The sequence below is a fragment of the Ursus maritimus genome, unplaced genomic scaffold (genome assembly GCF_017311325.1).
Source record: "Ursus maritimus isolate PB19 unplaced genomic scaffold, ASM1731132v1 scaffold_26, whole genome shotgun sequence".
NCBI lineage: Eukaryota > Metazoa > Chordata > Mammalia > Carnivora > Ursidae > Ursus > Ursus maritimus.
The window spans coordinates 9825626-9849062 of NW_024425119.1; the positions used below are offsets into that span (position 1 = coordinate 9825626).

General features: G+C 34.2%; 1 protein-coding gene across 3 annotated transcripts in view; it reads right to left on the reverse strand.

The window, feature by feature from the left end:
• Positions 1–18952, reverse strand: part of CLEC2B (C-type lectin domain family 2 member B) — a 30520-nt gene extending 11568 nt beyond the window's left edge. For 2 of the 3 annotated variants that reach the window (XM_040642148.1, XM_040642147.1), the window contains exons 1-5: positions 18286–18942; positions 11899–11988; positions 5628–5791; positions 2110–2213; positions 976–1116 (exon numbers count right to left, since the gene is read on the reverse strand). In XM_040642148.1, coding sequence (XP_040498082.1) covers positions 1008–1116; positions 2110–2213; positions 5628–5791; positions 11899–11988; positions 18286–18355 — 537 coding nt within the window. In that variant the 5' untranslated portion in view covers positions 18356–18942 and the 3' untranslated portion in view covers positions 976–1007. Of the gene's footprint in view, positions 1–975; positions 1117–2109; positions 2214–5627; positions 5792–11898; positions 11989–18285 lie in introns of all 3 variants that reach the window. The other variant, XM_040642145.1, reaches the window with a different exon arrangement.
• Between the last annotated feature and the right edge of the window lie 4485 nt (positions 18953–23437).

Consider the following 23437-nt stretch of genomic DNA (forward strand, 5'->3'; position numbering starts at 1 on the left):
GCTTCTCAAACTCAATACACGAGAAACAAATAAACAAATCATAAAATGGGCAGAAGATATGAACAGACATTTTCCAATGATGACATACAAATGGCTAACAGACACATGAAAAAATGTTCAAAATCATTAGCCATCAGGGAAATTCAAATCAAAACCACACTGAGATACACCTTACGCCAGTTAGAATGGCAAAAATGGACAAGGCAGGAAACAACAATTGCTGGAGAGGATGTGGAGAAAGGGGATCCCTCCTACATTGTTGCTGGGAATGCGAGTTGGTACAGCCACTCTGGAAAACAGTGTGGAGGTCCCTTAAAAATTTAAAAATTGAGCTACCCTATAACCCAGCCATTGCAATACTGGGTATTTACCCCCAAAAGACAGACCTAGTGAAGAGAAGGGCCATATGCACCCCAATGTTCATAGCAGCCTTGTCCACAATAGCTAAATCGTGGAAGGAACCGAGATGGCCTTCAACAGATGACTGGATTAAGAAGCTGTGGTCCATATATACAATGGAATGTTACTCAGCAATCAGAAAGAACGAATTCTCAACATTTGCTGCAACATAAAGAAAGGGGGGGTAATCAGAAGGGGGAATGAAGCAGGAGAGACTATGGACTATGAGAAACAAACTGAGGGCTTCAGGGGGGTGGGGGAATTAGATAGACCGGTGATGGGTAGTAAGGAGGGCACGTATTGCATGGTGCATTGGGTGTTATACGCAACTAATGAATCATCAGAAACCAGGGATGTACTGTACGGTGACTAACATAATATAATAAAAAAATTAAAAAAAAAGAGAGAGAAAAGAAAAGCAAAGTTCCAGGCCACTTGAAAAGTAGAAAAATAAGTTGAAGGAAATTATTTTAGCAATTACCAAGATGTATTATCAGGCTAGAAAATTAAAGCATTGAAGTGTTGAAAATTAACTTATACAGAGGGAAAGAAAAAAAGAATTACAAAACATGGTACCCATGTTGCAATTCCACGATAGAAAAATTAAGTTAGTGCATTTTCCTACTGCAAATCCATTTTCTTTCTGTGTAGCATCTCGCTGTTGCTGCACCAACATCATCGAGGTAAGCACATTTTCCATTTCCTCTCAGAGGAAACCTACAATAAAGGGATTAAACACCATGTACCAAAAAAAAAATCCAGTGATTTCTTGCTTGCCCAATGACCCCATTAAAAAAAAAAAAAAATCTGTCCAGAGTCCTGAAAAAGTGTGCTGTGGCACAGTCCTCTCTTGCTAAGGGGAAGATATCTGTACCAAATTAGACCATAAGAGTTTCTCTTCCAAGAATTCATACCTGTTGAACTGACATTAAGATAGTTATGTGTAATCAGTGGAACTAACAGTTTATATAAACTAATAGTTCTTAAGGCGATTTTGCTTTCTGTTCCGCACCCCATCCCCCAACACACCCATACACCAAGTGACACTTAGCAACATCTGGAGAGAGTTTGGGTTCTCGTAAGTGAGGTGGGGGTCTGCCTAATAGGCAGAAGCCAGAGATGCTAACATCCTAAAATGCACAAATGGCACCCCCTCCCCACAACAAAGAATTATTCAGCCCAAAATGTCAGTTGTGTTGCTATTGAGAAATTCTAATATAAACCAAGTGGCTAAGTGGCTGGCAGTCACCTATTTAGGGTAGTCAGGTGGGGATCATGTGTGCGGTAAATATTGCAAAATGAAAGATATGAAGCCCAGATAAAATCAGGTTAAAATGAACAGTAAGTTTAACTTGAACTGTAAAAGATGTCAGCAAACAGGTAGCATGAAGTTTGAAGAATGGATATAAATTGGAGAATATAGGTTAAAATCAGGCAAATGTATTTTGGATTTTTTCTTTTTGGTCTGTGTTTATGAATCACCAGTCTTTATTTTCAAAATAACCAACTAAGATCTTCCCTCTTTTATCCTGATTCCAACCTCCGTGGTTGATTCTTGGAACTAATCTCAAAACATGATACAGTTTTCCCTATCTCATTTTTCCAACACACACACAAACCTTGGGCTCTAGAGAAATGCAGCTAATGCAAAGATTCTGGAGAAGGCTGTGCTATCTGAATTTAAATAATCCCCCAAAGAAAGAAACTCACAATTTGTTAAATATGGTTCCATTTACCCATCGTCCTGGTTGGTTTTCTGTCATCTCCAGCCCAATCCAGTGATCAGAAGAGCATTTGTGTCGTATAAGAAATTCCTTTAGAGACAAAATAATTATATATATATATATATATATATATATATTTTTTTTTTCCTGCTTCACCAGAAAATAGCTATGGGATTCTGAAAAAGCATTTTACCTTCTGACCCTTAGTTTTCTTCCTTGTAAACAAAGACATGAGATAAGTTTTCTTTAAGACACTTTTGGATTCCAAACTGACAAATATTCAATATGGAAATCCATTCCTCCAGGATTTTAATACTGTAAAGTCCTGGAAAGCCAGAGTTTGCAATTGACTTCTTACACAGCCTTTCTCATTATCAGATATTTATTATGTTTTTCCACTTCCCAGTAAATACTAGTATATTGATTTTAATGTTATATTTTACTTCAAATTCTCTCCCAAAGCATCGCGTGGGCACACACACACAACCTTCATATATGTAATTCCTTTAGAATTTAATTCTCAAACTTTATTTTTCTGCCCCAACTTTCTATTTCTAAAGAGATCATTCAGGGGAAAATATAATTTTATCCTCATATTTCTCCTTTTCTCCTTATTCATTCAATGTTGAAATTTCTTGCTGCCTTGGAGCATTTTTAACCATACAACTATATGCAGAAAGTCATTGAGTCTATTAAGCCACTAAATATCTGGGAAACCACAAACTTGGCATTGTATCACTCCATGTTTCACTTTTATGATAAATATAAGGGATACAGTTCACAACACTATGGTCCAGTCCTGTCTGTAACAGTGACACTAATAATAACCTTTGGCATTTTAATATACCATTTTCTCCAGCATTTCATAAATGTATTTGAAAAAAAATATTTAACTCATTGAGCTAAGCTTTGGGTTTATAAAAGAATAGATTAATCAAACACTGTCCTTGGATTCATAAGGTTTCATTTATAGTGAAGAAACTTATGTAAACATAGCATTAGAAAATATCCTCCTGGATAAGGAGAAGAATATGACTGTAATAAATACAAAGTGAAATTTTAGTTTACAAGAAAGAAGTATCTGAATCTTTATAGGACACTTACATATAGGATGTGCTCTAAGAGGTGTATCTGGAAGGGAAGAGTAGAATGTTTTATAGTAAATACAGAGAACAAAGAAGAAGAGGGCAATTCATATTGTAGGCTTAGGAAAGAACACGCTTGAAGGCAGAAAAAAATGTGAGAAAGGATAAATGTATTGACAACCAGCAGTATATATGTTATTGGATAATTGGGAAAATTGGGTGACTTTCAGTAGCTGTGGACTTAGTGACAGGGAACAGGGAGGTGAGTTTCCTAAAGCCTGTCCTAAGAAAAATGTTAATTATTATTTGCTCACTAAAAGAATACCCATGTGGCTTCTTGTTAAAGGTGCAAGATAACCTTACAGAAGTGGAAATAAATTTGAAAAATATTTCATGAAACAAGGTATATCTCATTTTAACTAAGGAAAACATTTTGCAATTCAAGTAAACATATAAAATATTTTAATTAAGCCATTTTAAATAAACAGCCCTTTAAAATTCTTCTATATATTATTTTTATCACTCCTTCACAGATAGCTTTACCTCATTTTGTTGGTCACTTAAATTTTGCCCAGGTTACGTAGTAAATATAAGCATCTATGACCTTCAAAATATATCAGAAAATTTTAGGATCAAAGTCTCTTTTCTTGATTCAAAGAGTACAGTCATTCTTAACCAATATGTTTAATGACTTCTCTTAAGTTCAAAACTAATTATTTTGGTATGTTTTGACCTTGTGTTCTATGATATTCACTATTTTTGTCAGCTTTTGCTGACAAGATTCCCATAAGCGAAGATTTTTAAAATATTGTGCCTCTTTAATTCTTTACCTCTCAAAAATTTTTCTAGCATTCATTTTGTTTTTCCATCTTGCTGCTAATTTAGACATTTTTCCCCAAGAGGAACTGTAAAGGACAATATAAGAATTTCTCAGACTGTTCATTGCAAAAGTCTTGCAAAATTCAGCAGTGACACTACTGACTGCGTACAGAAGACCTTCCTATTAATTTGAGCCTGCATCTTACTTGTTGATTTGCTGTGTCTACTCTTAACATACCTAGTTTTTGTTTTATTTGGATTTCTATGCCTTTTGTTGCAACCAAAAAGTTGAGTTTTCTTGCACTGATCTATAAATTGCCCCGTCTGGTTCACATATATTTAAATTTGAACCAATCTTTGCACAGATTGCATAAATATATTTTATTGACCACAGAATTAAGAGAATTCTCTTTTAACAATTTTAAATGCTGTGCTGTGCTTCTTAATGTTTTAAACACTTCTTAATTACAAATTATTCAAGTTATTATACCTCTTATATAGACCCTTTACCTAGTTTTTTTTTTATTTGAATATAGATGATGTACAATATTACATTAGTTTCAGGTGTTTCAGAAACATAGTGTTTCAACAAATTTATGCATTATGGTATACTCATCACAAGTGTAGCTACCATCTGTCACTGCACAAGGCTATTACAATATCATTGGCTATATTCCCTATGCTATGCCTTTTATTCCCACGACTTATTCATTCCATAACTGGCAGTCTGTACCTCCCACTCCCCTTCACCCATTTTGCCCATCCCACCACCCCTTTCCCTCTGGCAACGATCAGTTTGTTCTCTGTATTTTTAGGTCTGATTCTGCTTTTTGTTTGTTTATTCATTTGTGTTTTTAGAGTCCACACATGAGTGAAATCATATCTTGAGCCCTAACTTTTAAAGAGACTAAACAGGTGTAAAAATGTGTGCTTATCACATAAATAATTCAGGGAAAGAACAGATTTCACAAGTGCAGAAGTATGTAGTTTCACAATTCTTTGTTAAAGTTCTAGGAAATTTCCTTTACTCATAGGATTTTTGCCATGTAAATCAATATTTATCTTAAGCTTTTAATTTGTACATGTCTTTGTGGTATATTAAATCCAGCAACTTCAAATAAAACATAGTGTGTGTTCAGTGGAAGTTCATGCTTCAGTCTGAGAAGACTTTCAGTTACATACCTATTCTATTACTGGTAGTGAGTGCTCTGATGGAAGCTGCTCTGGGACCTCAGAGAGAGCAAAGCAAGACTGAGAAGTCAGAGGAAGTTTTCTCAAAGGGGGTAGATTGGAGAATCCTATCCTTCCTGAAACAGTTGTTCTTGTGGAGTACTGACTTCTAGAAGGATTCCAAATATTATCGAGTTCTTCTATTCATACTCATTAAAATACAAAGATAGCTGTCAAGTCTACTACTTGATATAAGTCTTAAACAATTCAAACCAAACATCACCAAGTTTTTCAACTATATCTCACATGGCATGTTCTAAAAATTCTCTGCATAGAGGGACATGTGAAAAATTTCAAGAATCATAATACCATTTGAATATTTCCAATGTCCCTAATTAAGAAATTGCATAAGAATTGTGTATCACATTACCATTTCTTTCTTAGTGTCAATCACAGTTAGGTCAGCACGTTGAGTGACACAGTTGTGTCTGCTTGAACTCCAATCCCCTTCTTCTTCAGAGAAATAATAGCATTTGTTTCGGAAACCAATCCAATCATCTGGGCAGGAATCCTGAGTACTCCTAAATGCTAAAACTGGAAATGAGACAAACACATATATTAAGGGCCAGATGAAATAATATGCCACTGTATTTTGAGATCAATGGGGAAAGACAAGATTGTGTTGTAAGATTTTGATCATGACCAGAATTGCATATCTATCATGCAACAAGTTGAAAGACAAATTTCATGTTAGGTTAAATGACAGCAGTTCAGGATTTAACAAGATGCTGATATTCCTTTCAACTCCAGTCCCAGTGATACATCATCCTTCGTAGGGCTACCAGGGTGATTTTACTTGTGTTAAGTCACCTATACCACTTTTGGATAAGTGAAATATAACAAAATCCTAGCATTATTTGGGTGGTAATAAAAATACTAATTTATGTTAAACTAATTTATGTTAAACTAATTTATGTTTATGTCCTAGATTATGTTATAATCTAGGACACATGTTTTAATTTCTAAGGAAACGATGAAAAGAATAAAACAATATATAATTAACAATATTTGTGTTTGATTGCTTATTGTCAACTAGGTACCACCATCACTGTATGGCTCTGAGCCACTGAAAAGAACCCACATGAGATTTTGAAGGTGAAAGTAAAGCAGAAAAATTTATCCTTGGAGACCTAGGGCATAGAAGCTTCACAGGCCTTTTAATGAGTTTGTCTATGGTAGTCTTGGCAGCTAGATGTATTTTTAGACTTTCCTTTAATCTCTAGGTTCTCCAAACTGCTTAGTGCTTTAAGTCCAAATCATTAGTGACTATTTCACTTCCAGCTACACAGCTTTCCAGACCACCACTCTTCAGCTCTTTCCACAGCCATGTTATTCTTAATTCCCATAATAAAGTCCTATTCTTGTAACGTTTTCAGTGTCTATTTTCCTGAAGGCACCCAGAATGAATCAGTTTTGGGTACCAAAAGTGGGTCTAAAGGAACAAAACCTTAAGGATGAGATATGGTATTGATTGTCCACATGATTCACTTTAAAGGCATTGATTCAAACACCAGTCATAAATGGGATGCTGGTGATCTATAGCATGCGAAGATAAAACAAATTATCACCTACAGTCACCTGATGCCAAGTACCTATAGAAGGTAAAATCTTTAACACCTTTTTCTTTTTTAAAAAATTTGAATTCCAGTTAGTTAACATACATCGTTATATTAGTTTGAGGTGTACAATATAGTGATTCAGCAGTTCCACGCATCCCCCTGTGCTTATCGCAAGTGCACGCTTTAATAATCCTCATCACCTGTTTAACCCATCCCCCACCACCCTCGCCTCTAATAATCATCAGTTTGTTCTCTATAATTAAGAGTTGGTTTCTTGATTTGTCTCTATCTTTTTTCCTCTTTGGTTGTTTGTTTTGTTTCTTAAATTCCACATATGAGTGAAATCATGGTATTAGTTTTTCTCTGAGTGATTTATTTCACGTATCATTATACTCTCTAGCTCCTTCCACCAAATTACAAATGGTAAGATTTCATTCTTTGTCATGCTGAATTATATTCTATTGCGTATATATATCACATCTTTTTTATCCATTCATCTATCAATGGACGTGTGGTCTGCTTCCATATCTTGGTTATTGTAAATAATGCTGCCAGAAACATAAGGGTGCATGTACCCCTTTGAATTAATGTTTTCATATTCTTTAGGTAAATACCCAGGAGTGTGATTGCTGGATCATAAGATAATTCTATTTTTAAATTTTTGAGGAACCTCCATACTGTTTTCCAAAGTGGATGCATCAGTTTGCATTCCCACCAACAATGTATGAATATTCCTTTTTCTCCACATCCTCACCAACACCTGTTGTTTCTTGTGTTTTTGATTTTAGCCATTCTGACAGGTGTGAGGGCATATCTCATTATAGTTTTGATTTATATTTGTTTTGTGGGTGTTGAGATTTCTAAGTTCTTTATATATTTTGGATACTAACTCTTAAATGAATATGTCATTTGCAAAATACCTTGTCTCATTCCATAGTTTGCCTTTCAGTTTTGTTGATTATTTTCTTCACTGTGCAGAAGCTTTTTATTTTGGAAGCTTTTTATTTTGATGTAATTTAACAACTTTTTCTTTTTTCTTTTTTTTTTTAGGTTTTATTTATTCATTTGAGACAGAGAGAGAGAGAGAGAGAGAGAACAGGAGTGGGGGAGAGGCAGAGGGAGAGGAGAAGCAGACTCCACACTGAGTGTGGAGGCCCGATGTGGGGCTCAATCTCACGACCTGAGATCATGACCTGAACTAGCCAAGTGCCCTTAAAAGTAACCATTCCTAATAGAGAAATATTTAAAAACTTTCTCATGGATTTAAGAATGAGATAAAGATGCAACCTGAACTATTCTCTTCAACCTTGTACTGGAAGTTCAAGCCAGTAAAACAAGACAATACACTGAAAGGTATAAGATTTCAAGAGAATAAATAAAAACATTTCTATTTGCAGATAATCTGAATGCTTACATAAACTTCCCAATGAAGATTAACAAGTTATTTAAATTAATAATAATCATAAAACACACATTAACAAATTTAGATGAAAGGAAATCATATGATGTCTGCTTTCAGATCACAATGGAATTAAACCAGAAATCAATAACAGAAAGATAGCTGAAAGATTTTCCCAAACACGTAGCTAAAACAACACAGCTCTAAATAGCACATGGGAAAAAAAAATCTCAAGAGAAATTTTAAAATGTTTTGAACGAAAGAGAAATAAAAACACATCTTATCAAAATTTGTGGGATGCAGTGAAAGGAATGGTTATAGGAAAATATATAGTATTGAAAGCATACTTTAGAAAAGGAAAAGATCTAAAAATCAATCATCTAAATTTTCATCTTAAAAAACTAATAAAAGAAGAGAAAACTAAACCCAAGTAAACAGAGGAAAAGAAATAATAAAATTACAGCAAAAATCAATGAAAATCAACAAAATCAAAAGCTTGTTCTTTGAGGAACAATAAAATCAGCTAGTTTCTACCCAGGTTAACTATGAAAAAAAAAAGAGAGAGAATTAGGGATACAGGTTAACATGCAAAAGTCAATTGTTTTCTCATGTGCCAGAAATAAAGAAATGTAATTTGAAATTAAAAATAAAAAATGATTTACACTAGAACCCTCCAAAATTGGATACTTATGTATAAATCTAATAAAATATATACTACATTATATGAAGATAAGTACAAAACTCTGATGAACAAAATCGAACTAAACAGTTTTTAGAGAGACATTCTATGTTCATAATTAGGAAGACACAATATTGTCAACATATTAGTTCTTTCCCTACTTGAGTTATAGATTTGATGAAATCCCAATTAAAATCTAGGCAGGTTATTTGTGAATACCAACAAACTAATTCTAAGGTTTATTTTGAGAATGAAAAAGTACAGAATAGCCAACTCAATTTGGGAGAAGATCAAAATTGGAGGACTGATATTACCCAACATCAAGACTTGCTATAAAGCTACAGTAATCTCTAAGGCAGTGTAGTATCGATGAAAGAATAGACAAATAAATGAATGTAATAGAGAAGAAAGATCAGCAATAGACTCACATAAATGTAGTCACCTGAACCTGGACAAAGGAGCAAAGACAATATAATGGAGCTAAGACAGTTTTTCAATTAATGGTGCTAGAACAACTGGACATGCAAAAAAATGAATCTAAACTCAGACTTTACATCCTTCACAAAAATTAACTCAAAACATATCAAAGACCTAAATGTAAACACAAAATTTAAAAATTTCTATAAGATTTCATAGGAGCAAACCTTAATGAGCTCAGGAAAATGCAAATGTAAACAAGATGGGATACTACACACCTATTAGAATGGCCAAAATCCGGGACACTGACAATACCAAATGCTGGTGAGGATGTGGAACTTCCATTCATTGCCAGTGGGAATGTGAAATGGTACAGGCACTTTGAAATACAGTTTGAAGGTTTCTCACTAAACTAAACACACTCTTACCATATAATCCAGCAATTGCACTCCTTGGTATTTACCCAAAGGAGCTGAAAACTTTTGTCCACACAAAATCCTGCACATGGTTGTTAATGCAGCTTTATTCATGATTGCCAAAACTTGGAAGCAACCAAGATGCCCTCCAGTAAGTGAATAGATAAATAAACTGTGGTACATCAGAAAATGGAATATTATTCAGTGCAAACAAACAAACAAACAAATAAAAACCTCTCAAACCATAAGCCACAGGGGATCCTTAGATACATATTACTAAGTGAAAAAAGCCAGTCTGAAAAGACTACATACTACAGGATTCCAACTGTATGACATTCCTGAAAAGTCAAAACAATGGGAACAGTAAAAAGATTAGTGATTTCCAGTGGTTGGAGTTTGAGGAGAGGTGAATACATGGGGCACAGAAGATTTTGGGGGCAGTGAAGATGCTCTGTAGGATACGACAATGAAGGATACATGTCATTGTACATTTTTCCAGATTCAGGATGCACAACACCAGGAATGAAAAGTTGGACTTTTCAATAAATTGCTTCAGATAGAATGTGTGAATGAAGAAAAATACACTTGACATTATACCTAAACACTTATAACAATCAATGTCAAAAGCGTTATAGCTCTGGATGTGAAACTAATAAAAATATAATAAATGTTGTCATGGAAACAAGAGTAACATCTTCATGCGTGTGGAGTACAGTAAATTTCTTAAACAGGAGGTAAAACATAGTAAAAATAGAGAAAAAATTTTAAAAAATGAAAACTACCTAAAATTAAGAACTTCCCTTCATTGAAAGACGTTATACAGGAAATAAACGTAAGCTTCATAAAGATTTTTCCTATGCTTGTATTTACATGGTAGAAGATATTTACAATAGAAATACTAAACATTTTTATCGATTATATTAAAGAATGCCTATGAATCAAACAAAAAACAAAGAGCTAACTCAAGAAAAATATGGACCAAGTATTTGAATATACCCATCACAAAATACCATGACTGAGTGAGCTATAAATACGACAAGGAGCTTAATAGTATTGGTCATCAGGAAAATGTCAATTAAAGTCACAATAAGGTATTAACATACACTCATCAGAATGGCAAAAATGGGTAAAACTGACAGCAAAGTGTTGACCAGTATGTTAAACAACCAGTACATCATAAACTTTTGGCTGGATTATATACAATCTATGGAATTATTTACTAAAGCTGACCTATACATATTCCATGATTTAATAATTCTTCTCATAAGTATATCCCAAACGATACCCACTATTCACTAAAAGTCTAAAAGTATAAGGATGTTCAAAGCAGCATAATTCGCGGTAGTCAAAATGTGGGACTATCCAAATGTCCATCAAAAGTAGAGTGATTAATAAATTAATATAGAACATGAAATACTCTACAGTGAGGATCTGAAAACTACAACCTGAGGCCAAAATCAAAGCTAAAAACGTTTTTACATTTTAAAAATAATTGACACAATAATAAATAATAGAAAATCAAAACAATTAAAAGAGGAGTAATATTTTGTGACACATAAAAATTATATAATATTCGAATTTCCATGGTTAATTTTAGTGAAACACAGCAAGCTCAATTGTTTATATCTCATGCATGGCTGTTTTTTCACTACAAATGTAGAATGGAGTACTTGCAACACAGATTGTATGGCTAACAAAGCCAAATTTATTTACTATCTGACCCTTTGCATAAAAATTTTTCCAACCCCTTTCAACAATGAGTCAATGAACTTCTGCTACCTGTTGTGACATAGAAGAATCATACAAACATGATGTGAAACAAAGAAAAAAAATGCAAAGAACACATAACAATTGTATGATCTTATTTATGCGTGGGCAAAACTAACCTATGCAACAGAAATCATTGGTATGGGAATGTTCGGTGGAATGTGAAATTATAAGGGTGAATGATTTTGTCATAACCATTTTTGCATCTCCCAATGCTTTACTTAGGTCATATAATTCATAATAATCCATTCATTGATACTCATTAAATCATGAAAAATGGAAAAAGAGTGAGAATAATGAGGAAAAAATCATGATTGAGGCAGAAAAGTAAATGATTATTCAATAGGAAGCCCTAGAAAAGAAAAAAAAATAAGTAAAGAAATGAAAAAATGTAATTTACTCACCGAATACAATAATTAGAAGAAGAATAATAATTAAAGATAATGCAATTGAAATAAATGTGTGAGTTGTCATCTTACACTTGTCCCTTATACCTGAAAAAAAAATTATATTTAGAAACTGGTAAAAGAAAGACTAAATTTGCATTCATAACCATAACTAACAAACTTCTTTTGGCAATTTATTCCAATATTTCATGAGATAAAACAAACATACTATTTCTGTTTGATATATATAAAAAAAACCCTGCTTTTTATGAAATTTCTCAGTTCATCCTTACATTCAATCTAAGTGTTACCATTGATTTTACTGTCATAGTCTAAGGAATCAAATATGTATAATTCTTTAGGGTAGAATTTCTTAAGACCTGGAGCAGTGCACTCCCAGGCCTTCAGTATTCTTCTATGGTACAATATCAGCACATCCTAACATTCCTTGAATATTTCTAAGAAAATCTACTTTCTAACTAATGAAAACTTTATTTTAAAGGATAGATAGTACAGCATATTTGAAAGTTCATAAATAATCAATCCAAAGATTTGGAATTGAGCTTTTTGCTACAAATGAGCAAAGGAATTAACATGATACTTTTTTTTTTCCTGGCCTCGTATTTTCTCATCTGCAAAGTCAGTAGAACAGAAAAAAATTTTGATGAGGAGTTGTTTTTCTTTTATTAGTGTCCATTTGGGGAAAAAATGATACGTAAGTTTTTTTTTGAAATAAAACACTTTTGTTACTTTATGTGATTATAAACATCTTTATTATAAAATTTTATGAAATTTTAAGTGTTACAGGAGGTATTTTAAGTTAGATGGTAAACTTATTGAGGGCATTTATCATTCCTATATTTTTCCTAGTGAAGAGCTATTCTTTTGTTGAATAAACGTTTTTCCTTTGTGGATGTACGAAAGATATTAAATTTAAAACACATTTAAATTTCTACTCCTTCAACATAACCAGCATTATCATTTGGGTTAACATCCTTCCATCCATATATCTCTTCAATCCTATTTTCACACATATTACTTCCCCCACAAATATGCATGATTGTAAATGAGTACAATCATCATGTACCCACTGTTTTATATTCTAATGTTTTCAGTTAACAATTTGTTCTTCTCATGTGTGGTTGACTGTTAAGAATGGCCCCCAATGAATCATGCCCCCCCCCGTGTCCACCACCCCTTTAACACATGATCCTGTTCCTCCTCCCATCAAGAGATATACTGTATTTCCCATCACTTGAATATGAATTGCCTTGTGCCTTGCTTTAACCAACAGACTGTGGTAGAAGTGACACTGAAACTTTAGAGCCCAAGCCTTAAGGGACCTTGTAATTCCTACTCTCACTGCTTTGGAGCCCAGCATAACAGAGGAGACTTGAGCCATTCCTATTGAATCTGTCATTATCCCTAAACCTTAGAACCACAAGCAACAGCCACTAAAATTTGAAGGTGGTTGTTCATTTAGAGCAACAGCTGAATTTATACATCATGTAAAAGAATAATTTCACATTATAATTTTAATGACTGATAAAAAAAGTCCCCTTCTAATGGGTATTTAGGCTGTCCCACCCTTTTTAGTTTTAACCAGAATTAGAACTATACTTTAAATGTCTTGCATACTTGTCTAATTATCGTCTTAAGAAAAAAAATTCAAAAATAAATAAATTGGCATATATTGATTAGATGTTCTTCCGAAAGTATGGTAGCAACATATCATGGTAACATATGGAAATATTGGTACTTACAAAAATACATAATAAAGTAATTTTTAGAAAGTACCATAAGGAGGGAGAGGGAATATAGCAAAGAGAAAACTAGCATTGTTTCTGAGCCACCAGACTGTTATTATTTCAACTATGTGAGAAATATAATTAGGAATTATGTCTAACCTATGTGTTTCTGTCAAATTTCTGGAAAGTCCTGTCATTAGTCATGCATTTCTTCTGACCATCTGGCATTTCAAAGCTACATAATAAGCATGAACTGCAGTGCTTCCCTTGTGAACCAGTATTGTTCATTCTTTGACAAATATTTACTGATCACCTACTATGTGCTAGTTTTCATAAATCTAATAATAAACAAAAAAAGACATAATCCATGTTCTCCTGGAATTTACATTTGGTGGAAAAGACACAGTCAACTGAAAAAAAATTAAAAATTACAGATTGCAACAAGAGCTGGAAGGCAATAAGCAGGGTGATTGATAAAGGGAAAATGACCAGAAAAGATATTGGGGGGGGGTGGAATTCTGTGGAGGTGACATTAAAACCAAAACATATATGAGCAGTGGCCATTTATGTGAAATAAACCAGATAAAGCATTTTAAGCAAAGAGAACAGCAAGTTCAAGTGCCTTAAATCAGGAAAGAATTGAAAAGGATGTGGACAAGTAGAGCAAGTTTGATGAGGTCAGTAGTCAGGAATAGTGACTAGTTAGGAATGAAATGATGCTAAGCTTTGAAGGCCCTGGGAAAGAACTGGACTTTCTTCAAAGCATAATGGAAGCCACTCAATTGTTTTTATGCACTGCCAAATTTATGCTTTTAAAAGTTCCCTGTGACTACTGAATGGAGAGACTATTTAGGGACCTATAATTCTAATCAATTGAATTATGGGGATCTCGTAAACAAGGGTGGTAGCAGTGGAGGTTGAAAAATTAAATGGAGCACTTGGAGGCCACTGGTATCCTTGACAGAGTGGTTTCAGAGTCACACGGAATAAGGGTATATTGGCTAGAAGTAAGGAAGTGAAATCAGCATGTAGACTCAGAGAACTTGTGCTATGTGTATGAGAGCAAGCAAAGAGGTAGTTAGAATGAGATGAGTGGTTATTACAGGTTTTTTTTTAACATATATAATGTTTCTTTTATGCATTTGGGGATGATTTAATATGGAAGGGATAGATTGCCAATGCAGGCAAGAGAGGGGAGGGATAATTAAATTAAGAAGAATTTTTGCACAGACTACAGGGTTTGCAGTCTGAAGTACAAATGGAAGGGGTATTCCTAGGTAAAAGAAATGGCCCTCCTTCCAATGCAGCAAAAGTCATAAAGAGGAGAAACAAAACATACACCTGTCTTTTCAGCATTTTGGTTCTGTGTATACCTTGGTTCAAACTATAGTCCAGGCTCTTTCTAATGGGGTTTTAATCACCTTTCAAGAATCTCCTTATTACTTTTTCTAATTCCCTATTAGTTTTCTTCAAATATCAGGTATCATGAAAACAAGTACTTTTCTCCTTTTTCTATATCATCAGTCAAGTCAATGTGTCATTAGGGCATTCTTTTTGTCCGTGAATTGGCAGAGCGGACAAAAGAGCATTATTGTTATAAATACTACAGGTTCAAAATCTTGATCAAAATTTTATAGCGTATAATTTTATTTCTTACCTCTTTTGAGCCTATCATCTCTTCATCCATTAAATAACACTATCTCTTTCTTTTTATATTTTTTAATTTTAATTATTTTGAGGGGGCATGCAAGTGGTGGGAGAAGGCAGACAGAGAGAATCTCAAGCGGACTCCTTGCTGAGTGGAGCCTGACAAATGCTTATTCCAGGACCCTGAGATCATGACGGGAGGACGTGACACTTATTCAACTGAGCCACTCAGGCGCCCCTCCCCTATCTCTTTTTTTTTTAATTAGAGAATATATATGTGCTTTGTTTTCAGAAGGTCTGGCACATAATAGTAATTAAATAAAAGAAAGCTTATGTTATTTTTTTTTCTTGTGTTAAAGCTCTCCCATCTTTCCATATTTTAGTTATTGTGTGTGGAGGGGGAGGTGAAGATTATTTACTGCAATATTAGGTGGAGTTTTTTAAATGTATTTTTTTCTATTTATTATTTTAAGTAGGTAGTCAGGTTCTTTGGAATCCTTTCCTCCAGGATGATTGTTGAAAGAAAACCCAAAACTGTTTGGAATCAATGACACTTCATTTAAAAAAAAATCTAGCTTATTAAAGGGATGATTCTAAGAATCATGGAGGGGTTTTAAAAAGAGGAAATGCCTCTGAAGCCATCAAGAAGAAGGACACAGTACCTGTTGACGATATAAGAAACGCTCACTTGCATTACAAAAACAGTGAGTCCTTTCCACGGCAAAGTTGGTAAGATATTACATCATGTAATTTTGTGGTGCAGCTGAGAATACTAGATCCTGCATGCATACAACACCAGACTCAATAAGGTGCATGTGCCATCAATGTGGCAAAGAAACAGTGTGGCTTTTAAGTGTGGCACAGGAATAGCGGGAGTAGAACCAAAAGGCTAATTGATGTTGGGCTGTCTCTTTTCACAAAGAATCAGAGAAAAGAAATGACTGAAGACTCTTTTGATGCTTCGATGCCACAATAAAGCTAGAAAAAGTCATATAACCCGGAAGAACCTCCCCCACACTCTCAATACCACCAAACAGCAACGATTAAAGGTCCCGTCAGCTCAGCGGGATGGGGACTTGGAATGACGTTTGGTTTGATATAGGACACTAATGAATTGGACATTTACTGCATTTCAGATATGCATGTACATATTTAAGCACGCTACATGTTCACTCTCTGATCTGTCCTGAGCCCTAAAATCTACTTTTCTACATTCAATATAAATAGCTTTCATTTTATAAGTTCCTTCTCTTTATCCTTATACTCAATGATCAATACCTGTACACTGCACAAATTATCCAAAAAACAAAAAGAACAGACAACGTTGGTTTCCCACCATGAATTTAGTAGTGAGAGATGAATTTCAAAGAAGTTGCTCAGCCCTCAACAAAGGAATGTAAAAACAGATAACAACCCTGGGCAGCTCAGTAAAAACCTATTTAATTAATAATGTGACTAAAATAGTTCTAAACTCATCGCTATCGTAATCTAAACAGCTAAGGATTCCAATTACTTTCCCCATAGAAAGGATGACTCAAGCAATTTCTCTCCGTTTCTGGCTCTGGTCTCCTCCCTGCTTGATTCAGCAGCACATACACTAAAATTGACAATAATCTCTAAGGAGAGATTAGAGGAAAAATCCAAGGTAACCAAGGAATTTAAAACTAAATAAAATACACTTTCTCCTAGCTGACAGCTATAGAAAAAAAAATCACAAATTACTAATAAGCAGAAAGAATAATGTAAAAGAAATATTTAAAAATAAATATAATATTAAAAAATAAATTATATCATGCACTAAATTAACTATTACAATGGTGTTTATAAGTTCAAATTATATATTTATATATGCTATGTATAATATTATACATATACATAATATTATTTTACTTAGCAAATTACAGACTATATTTATGTAATATATACCATTTATACATAAAATATGTAAACATTTTGTGGATTGATCTTTAGGATAGAAATTAACATTGATTTTATGAGTGGCTAGAAAGCATTCTTAAAACTTTTGGTTCTGATATTTTCATGTTATCATCTAATACTTGATCCCATTGTCCCCAACCCTCTTTGATCTAACCTTATACAGAATTATTAAGTTGTCAAAAAAATGAGGAATAAGTATTTATGCATTCTAATATGAACTGCAGCAACAATAACTTTTGACTGTTGCATGCACTAGTAGGTTGAAAAGAAATTAAGTGGCAAATGTTTTAAACATTTAAACAAACATTTAAACCCACTAGAGTCCCTAAATTATAATTGTATCTAATGCATTTTAGCCTCTCTTCTTCACCATATTTGATTATGAAGACTGTTGAAATAACTTTGAAAGATTTTTCTGCTAGATTTAGAGTTTGGATCTTGCATATTCTGAACTTGCTAGTTAGTACTTCCAAAGCTACCAAGTTGTTTTCTAGTTTCTAGTTTTAGCTTTAAAGTGCATTTTCTTTTCTTATCTTTCCTAAAGTTGCCAGAGACATCTTCAAGGACACCAGTGTACTAGTGATTCTTTAGATGAGAGGAGGATAGGGAGATAATCTTTCTGCTATTAAGCACCCCAAAAGTCTGGCTTATCTTGGTTCCACTCACTGTCCACAAACAATCTTCTAAGACATTAGAAATATTGTCCAAATTTTTCATATTGTGTCTGCATTCTGGGACTTGAATGATCAAATTTAACATTCTCTCCAGTATTGGTTTTATTAAATGCTTAGTAAAAATGAAATTAAATCTTGAACAGTTTTAAGCTGTGGTTAATCCGTCTCCACTATCAGTTAAGATAAGATTATCTCCATTTATAAGACAAAATAGCCAATTACAAATATGAATTTTATTGTCACAATTTTCATTTTATGGAGATGTTAACTCAAAAAAAGGATTTTTCTGACTTGATGAAAAAAACAACAAAATCCATCCCATATTTTGGAAAGTTTTTAACATAATGTCATAATTTCCATCAATAACTTCAATTCTGAACAACTGTAAATGTCCTTACCTTGTTCGTTTTCATCAGTTCCTAGATTCCTGTGATCAGTCTTAGTAGCTATTGGCGGGCTTTGTGTCATCCCTTCTAAAACCTCTCTTCAAAGTTTTAAATTGAATGTAAAAATATTAGTCTCTTTAACAGTAGCTCCAAACCAGAGTTACTCTACTTTAGAAAAACAAAGCAATGTTAAGCAGTATATCTCAAAATGAAAGTAACAACGTGTCTGATTGAGTCAAACTGTTGTCTAAACACAATTTCCTCCTGTAAAACGAAAAAAAAAAAAAAACCATTTGCTGAAGAAGGAGGAAGTTCACTAAAATGTAAAAAAATAACAAGCTCATAGATTCCTATTTTCTTGGTAGAGGATCCCCACTGAACAAACAAACAAAAAAAAATTCAAGAGACTTTTTTCGATTATTTCAAGAGTAGTACATAACTAGTGTCCTTCCGGGGCCATAGGAGATAAGAATATTAATTAATTAAAAGGCATGATTTAAGCCATATCTTTAGACATGTGCTTGACACAACAATCATATGTTTAGAAAGACAATCTTAAAGGTGATGAAATCAAAGATAAGAAAGCAATGTTTCAAGCTGGCTACTGAAACAAGAACAAAAACAATTTTCTCTCTTTCTCAGATGCTATCATGGCTGCATGCATGCCCACACACCCCTACACAGACAGAAAACAGAGAGAGAAAAAGGAAGATAAAGTTAAAAGGTAGTCAGAATATTATCATCAATATTCAAGACGGTAATGCTATTAGGCTAGTGTTAGGTTATCAGGAAACAATCTCCTTTTGAAATCTGTCCTCATCAGAATTTTTAAATGGTTTCATATTCTCTTTCAATAAATACATTAAAAATCGACACAGAGGCAGCTGATGTCCTATAAGCTGCTTCAGGAATAACACCACATTTGTTCTGACAGGGACACTGTGAGAGAAAAGGAAATGAGAATAGGGAGGAAAGTAAAAGACAAAGAAACGAAAAGAAAAAAAAATGTGAAGAGAATAATCCCATTTAATACAGGATTAAACTCTTCCAGATGGCCCTGAATATATAGGTCTGGTCACTTCTATCATCACTCAAAACAAAATTACGCAAGATGAAATGCAGATAACAAAATTATTCCTTCCGTTTTGGGACAGAAAGAAGACTAAAATTTTGAGGAGAAATGAACATTTCTACCTATGTCATCACCAAAATATTCTATCCATAAGACTATTAGAAATGCATATATAGGAAAATATAGGGATTGCACTATCATGGTTGAATGAAATTTAGTTTTGTTCCTAGGGAAAAGCAATGAAGATACGAAATTTCACTTAAAATATAAAACACTTCCATCACCTCAAACTGTTTGCTGATGAACATTTGCAGTTCATCCCAGGAATCAGGCAGCCACTAATCTACTATCAACAGACATGAGTTTTGCTGGTTTTAGAATTTTATATAAATGGAATTACACAGTATGCACCCTTGTGAGTTTGGTATCTTTTGCAAAGTAAAATGTTTTGTTTCATCTAGATTGTGGCATAGACCAGCCCCTCATTCCTTTTCATTGCTGAGTAGAATCTCATTGTGTAAATATATAATAATTTGCTTATCCATTACTCCATTTGTCTCTCCTTTTTGACTATCATAAAATCAACATCGATATTTCTCTTAGTCTTTCTGTGGACATTTATTTTCTAATCTTGAGGAAATACCTATTAGTGGAATTGTTAGGTCATATAGAAAATATGTTTGTATTCTTTGTGATAAGAACACTCAACATGTGATCTGGGAGGTGATGGACATGTCTATTATCTAGATTGTGGTAGTGGTACCGTGGGTGTTTGCATATGTCCAAACTCATTAAATTGTACACATTAAATATGTGCAGTTTCTTTTTTTTTTTTTTTAAAGATTTTATTTATTTATTCGACAGGATAGAGACAGCCAGCGAGAGAGGGAACACAAGCAGGGGGAGTGGGAGAGGAAGAAGCAGGCTCATAGCGGAAGAGCCTGATGTGGGGCTCGATCCCAGAATGCCGGGATCACGCCCTGAGCCGAAGGCAGATGCTTAACCGCTGTGCCACCCAGGCGCCCCAAATATGTGCAGTTTCAATAAAGCTGTTTTTAAGAAAGAAAATATGTGTTTAATTTTATAAACATCAAATATCTTTCAAGGAGGTTGTACCATTCCCTCCATTAATATGGAGAACAGTTGCAGTTCCTGATATAGTCAGTCTTTTTAATTTTCACCATTTCAGTAGATATATGGCTGTATCTAAATGTAGTTTTAATCTCTTGATAATCTGCTGCACATTTTCTCATGTGCGTATGGCAATTAACATATCTTTTTTTCTAAAGATTTTATTTATTTAATTGTTGGAGAGAGAGAGAGAGCACTTACAAGCAGGGGGAGCATCAGGCAGAGGGAGAAGCAAGCAGAGGGAGAAGTAAACTCCCCACTGAGCAAGGAGCCAGATGCAGGACTTGATCCCAGGACCTTAGGTTCATGACCTGAGCCAAAGGCAGACACAACTGACTAAGCCACCCTGGCATCCCAATATATCTTTTTTGGTGAACTCTCTATTCAGATACTTTGCCAATTTTTATAGGATGATTTATCTTCTTTTTAATGGGTTGTAAGATATATATATACATATATATATATGTATATATATATACACATATATATATCTTGTATTTGTTATGTTGTTATGCTTATATATATATGTCTTACAACTCATTAAAAAGAAGGCAAATCATCCTATAAAAATATATATATAATGAGTTGTAAACTAATATATAAACAATATGGAAACAATTTCTTTGTCAGATATATGTATTACAAATACTTCCCACCATTTGTAGTCTTTCCATAAAAGCTTTCTCAAAAACCTCAAAAATCTAGAACCCTCTAAATGTTGAGCTCTCTAGATCTTTGAAAATGGCATATTCTCCATTGTTTAAGTCTAAAGTTTATCCTTGCTTAAAGATGGTGCTGAATCCTCTGCCATCAACTACGCACCCTCCTTACAATTACCCCTTCCTTCCCCTCCTGATCATAAAGCCAATAACTAAGATTAGCTGTTAGCCTGATACTCAGGAGAAATTCAGACCTGACCAATATGTAAAGACACCTAGACAGTACACAGTGTAATTGGATTCCAGGAGCGCTAGAGCAAGAAAGAAACACAAAGCTGGATAAGGGAGATTTTATCAACACTGGAGTACTCTTTTAAGACATAAAATTTAATAACCTGGCAAAATGTTGTGAGAGGGTGCTGATAAACTGCTAAAATAACTCCAGAAAGATTGAAGAAAGTAATAGCCCATGCTAAGCAGAGTAAAATGCCAGAATTGCTGTGGGAGATAGAGGAGATAAAAACACAAAAATACTTATAGCAGTTGGCATTCTGTAGTGGGTATACTCTATATGGGCAGAAAATCCACCAAGCCTTCTGTGGGATGGTATGATGGACACCCTATTAAGAAAGCAACAAGGTATGAACTGGAAGACCATAAGCATCACTGAGAAGCTTACTGCAGCTTTCCTCTCTAGACCAAGGCTCACAATAGGAGATGTCTTCACAGAATTGGATTTACAGATAGCATTGAGACTGATAGGATCTTGGAGTAGTAGAGGTCATGACAATGGCACAGCTCAACTCTGAAACAAGGTTGACAAATATTGTAATGAGGGTTGAGTTTGGAGTAGCATCTAGATTCCTGACCAAGAAAAAGTTATAGAAATGTTAAATGTCTCTGAGGTAAGACGGATGGAGAGCTAGAAAGGATATTTTTACTTATGCACTGGTCTTTAACCTGGTGCTACAGAGAAAAACAACAACAATTTATAATTGCTGATTCCTGCGATGTAATTACTCCCACCATAATGAATTTCAAGCTACCAATGTGACATCATTAAATGCCAGAGTTGAAAAGAGATGTGCAGTAGTGCGTGGTTATATAGTAGTTCTATTATACGGACATAGTAGACGTAAAAAACTTCACATGTAGATAATGGTAAAATATAGTTAAACAAAACAAAACAAAACAAACAAACCAGGAACTGAGTTATGCTAAGTATTTATTACCTCTGTTTTTAATATGATTTATTTAATTTTAGGTTTAAATAATGTAGTTTTTAATAATAACTATATTCAATGATTGGCTCACAAAGTCCTGAAAATTTAGTAGTCAGACCGTGTAAGCATACCACTGGCTTTTGCTCAACAACTACAATAGAAATAAACCAAAAATGGATGATCAGTAGGCTAAGGGAAACCATTCCCCCAAAGTTATAAATTACTACCTCATCCTACTCCTGCCTGAACCAGTTTTCTGACTCAGGACCCAATTATTAAAGGCAAAGCAAGTCCTTAGAAAGAAGACCACATGGTTAGCATACATCAAAATGATTCCCTCAATTCAATCCCAAAGGGACTTATATTAGCCTTCTCAGGCTGCCATTTCAAAATACCACTGGCTGGGTGACTTAAATAATAGAAATTAATTTTCCCACAGTTTTCGAGTCTGGAGGTCCACAATCAAAGTTCCAGAGAATTGATGCCTGGTGGAACCTCTCTTTCTCGCTTGCAGATGGCTGTCTTTTCACTGTATCCTCATATTACTTTTTGTTTACGTTCATGGACTGACAGAGAGCTCACTGGTGTTTCATCCCTTCTTATAAGGACACCAGTCATATCAGATTAAGCCTCAACCCTTATGTCCTCATTTCTCTTAATTATCTCCTTAAAGGCCCTAACTCCAAATAGACCACAATGGGGGTTAGGGCTTCAATAGATGAATCTGGAAAGACAAATTTAGTTCATAATATTCCATCCTCTGGCCCTTCAAGTAGCATATCCTTCTTGCATGTTAAATATATTCACCCCATCCTAGTAGCCTCAAGTCTTAACCTATCCAGCATCAATTCCATGTCCAATGTCTTATCTAAATTATGTCCGGTGAACCTTCAAGTGTGATTCACCTGGAGGCAAAATTCCTCTCTAGCTGTGAAACTGAAAGCAGACAAGTTATGTACTTACAAGATATAATGGTGGGATCAGTTCAGATAGACATTCTTATTCCAAAAGGGAGAAATCAGAAAGAATAAAGGAAGGACAGGCTCCAAGCCTGTCCAAAATGTAGGAAAATTCCACTA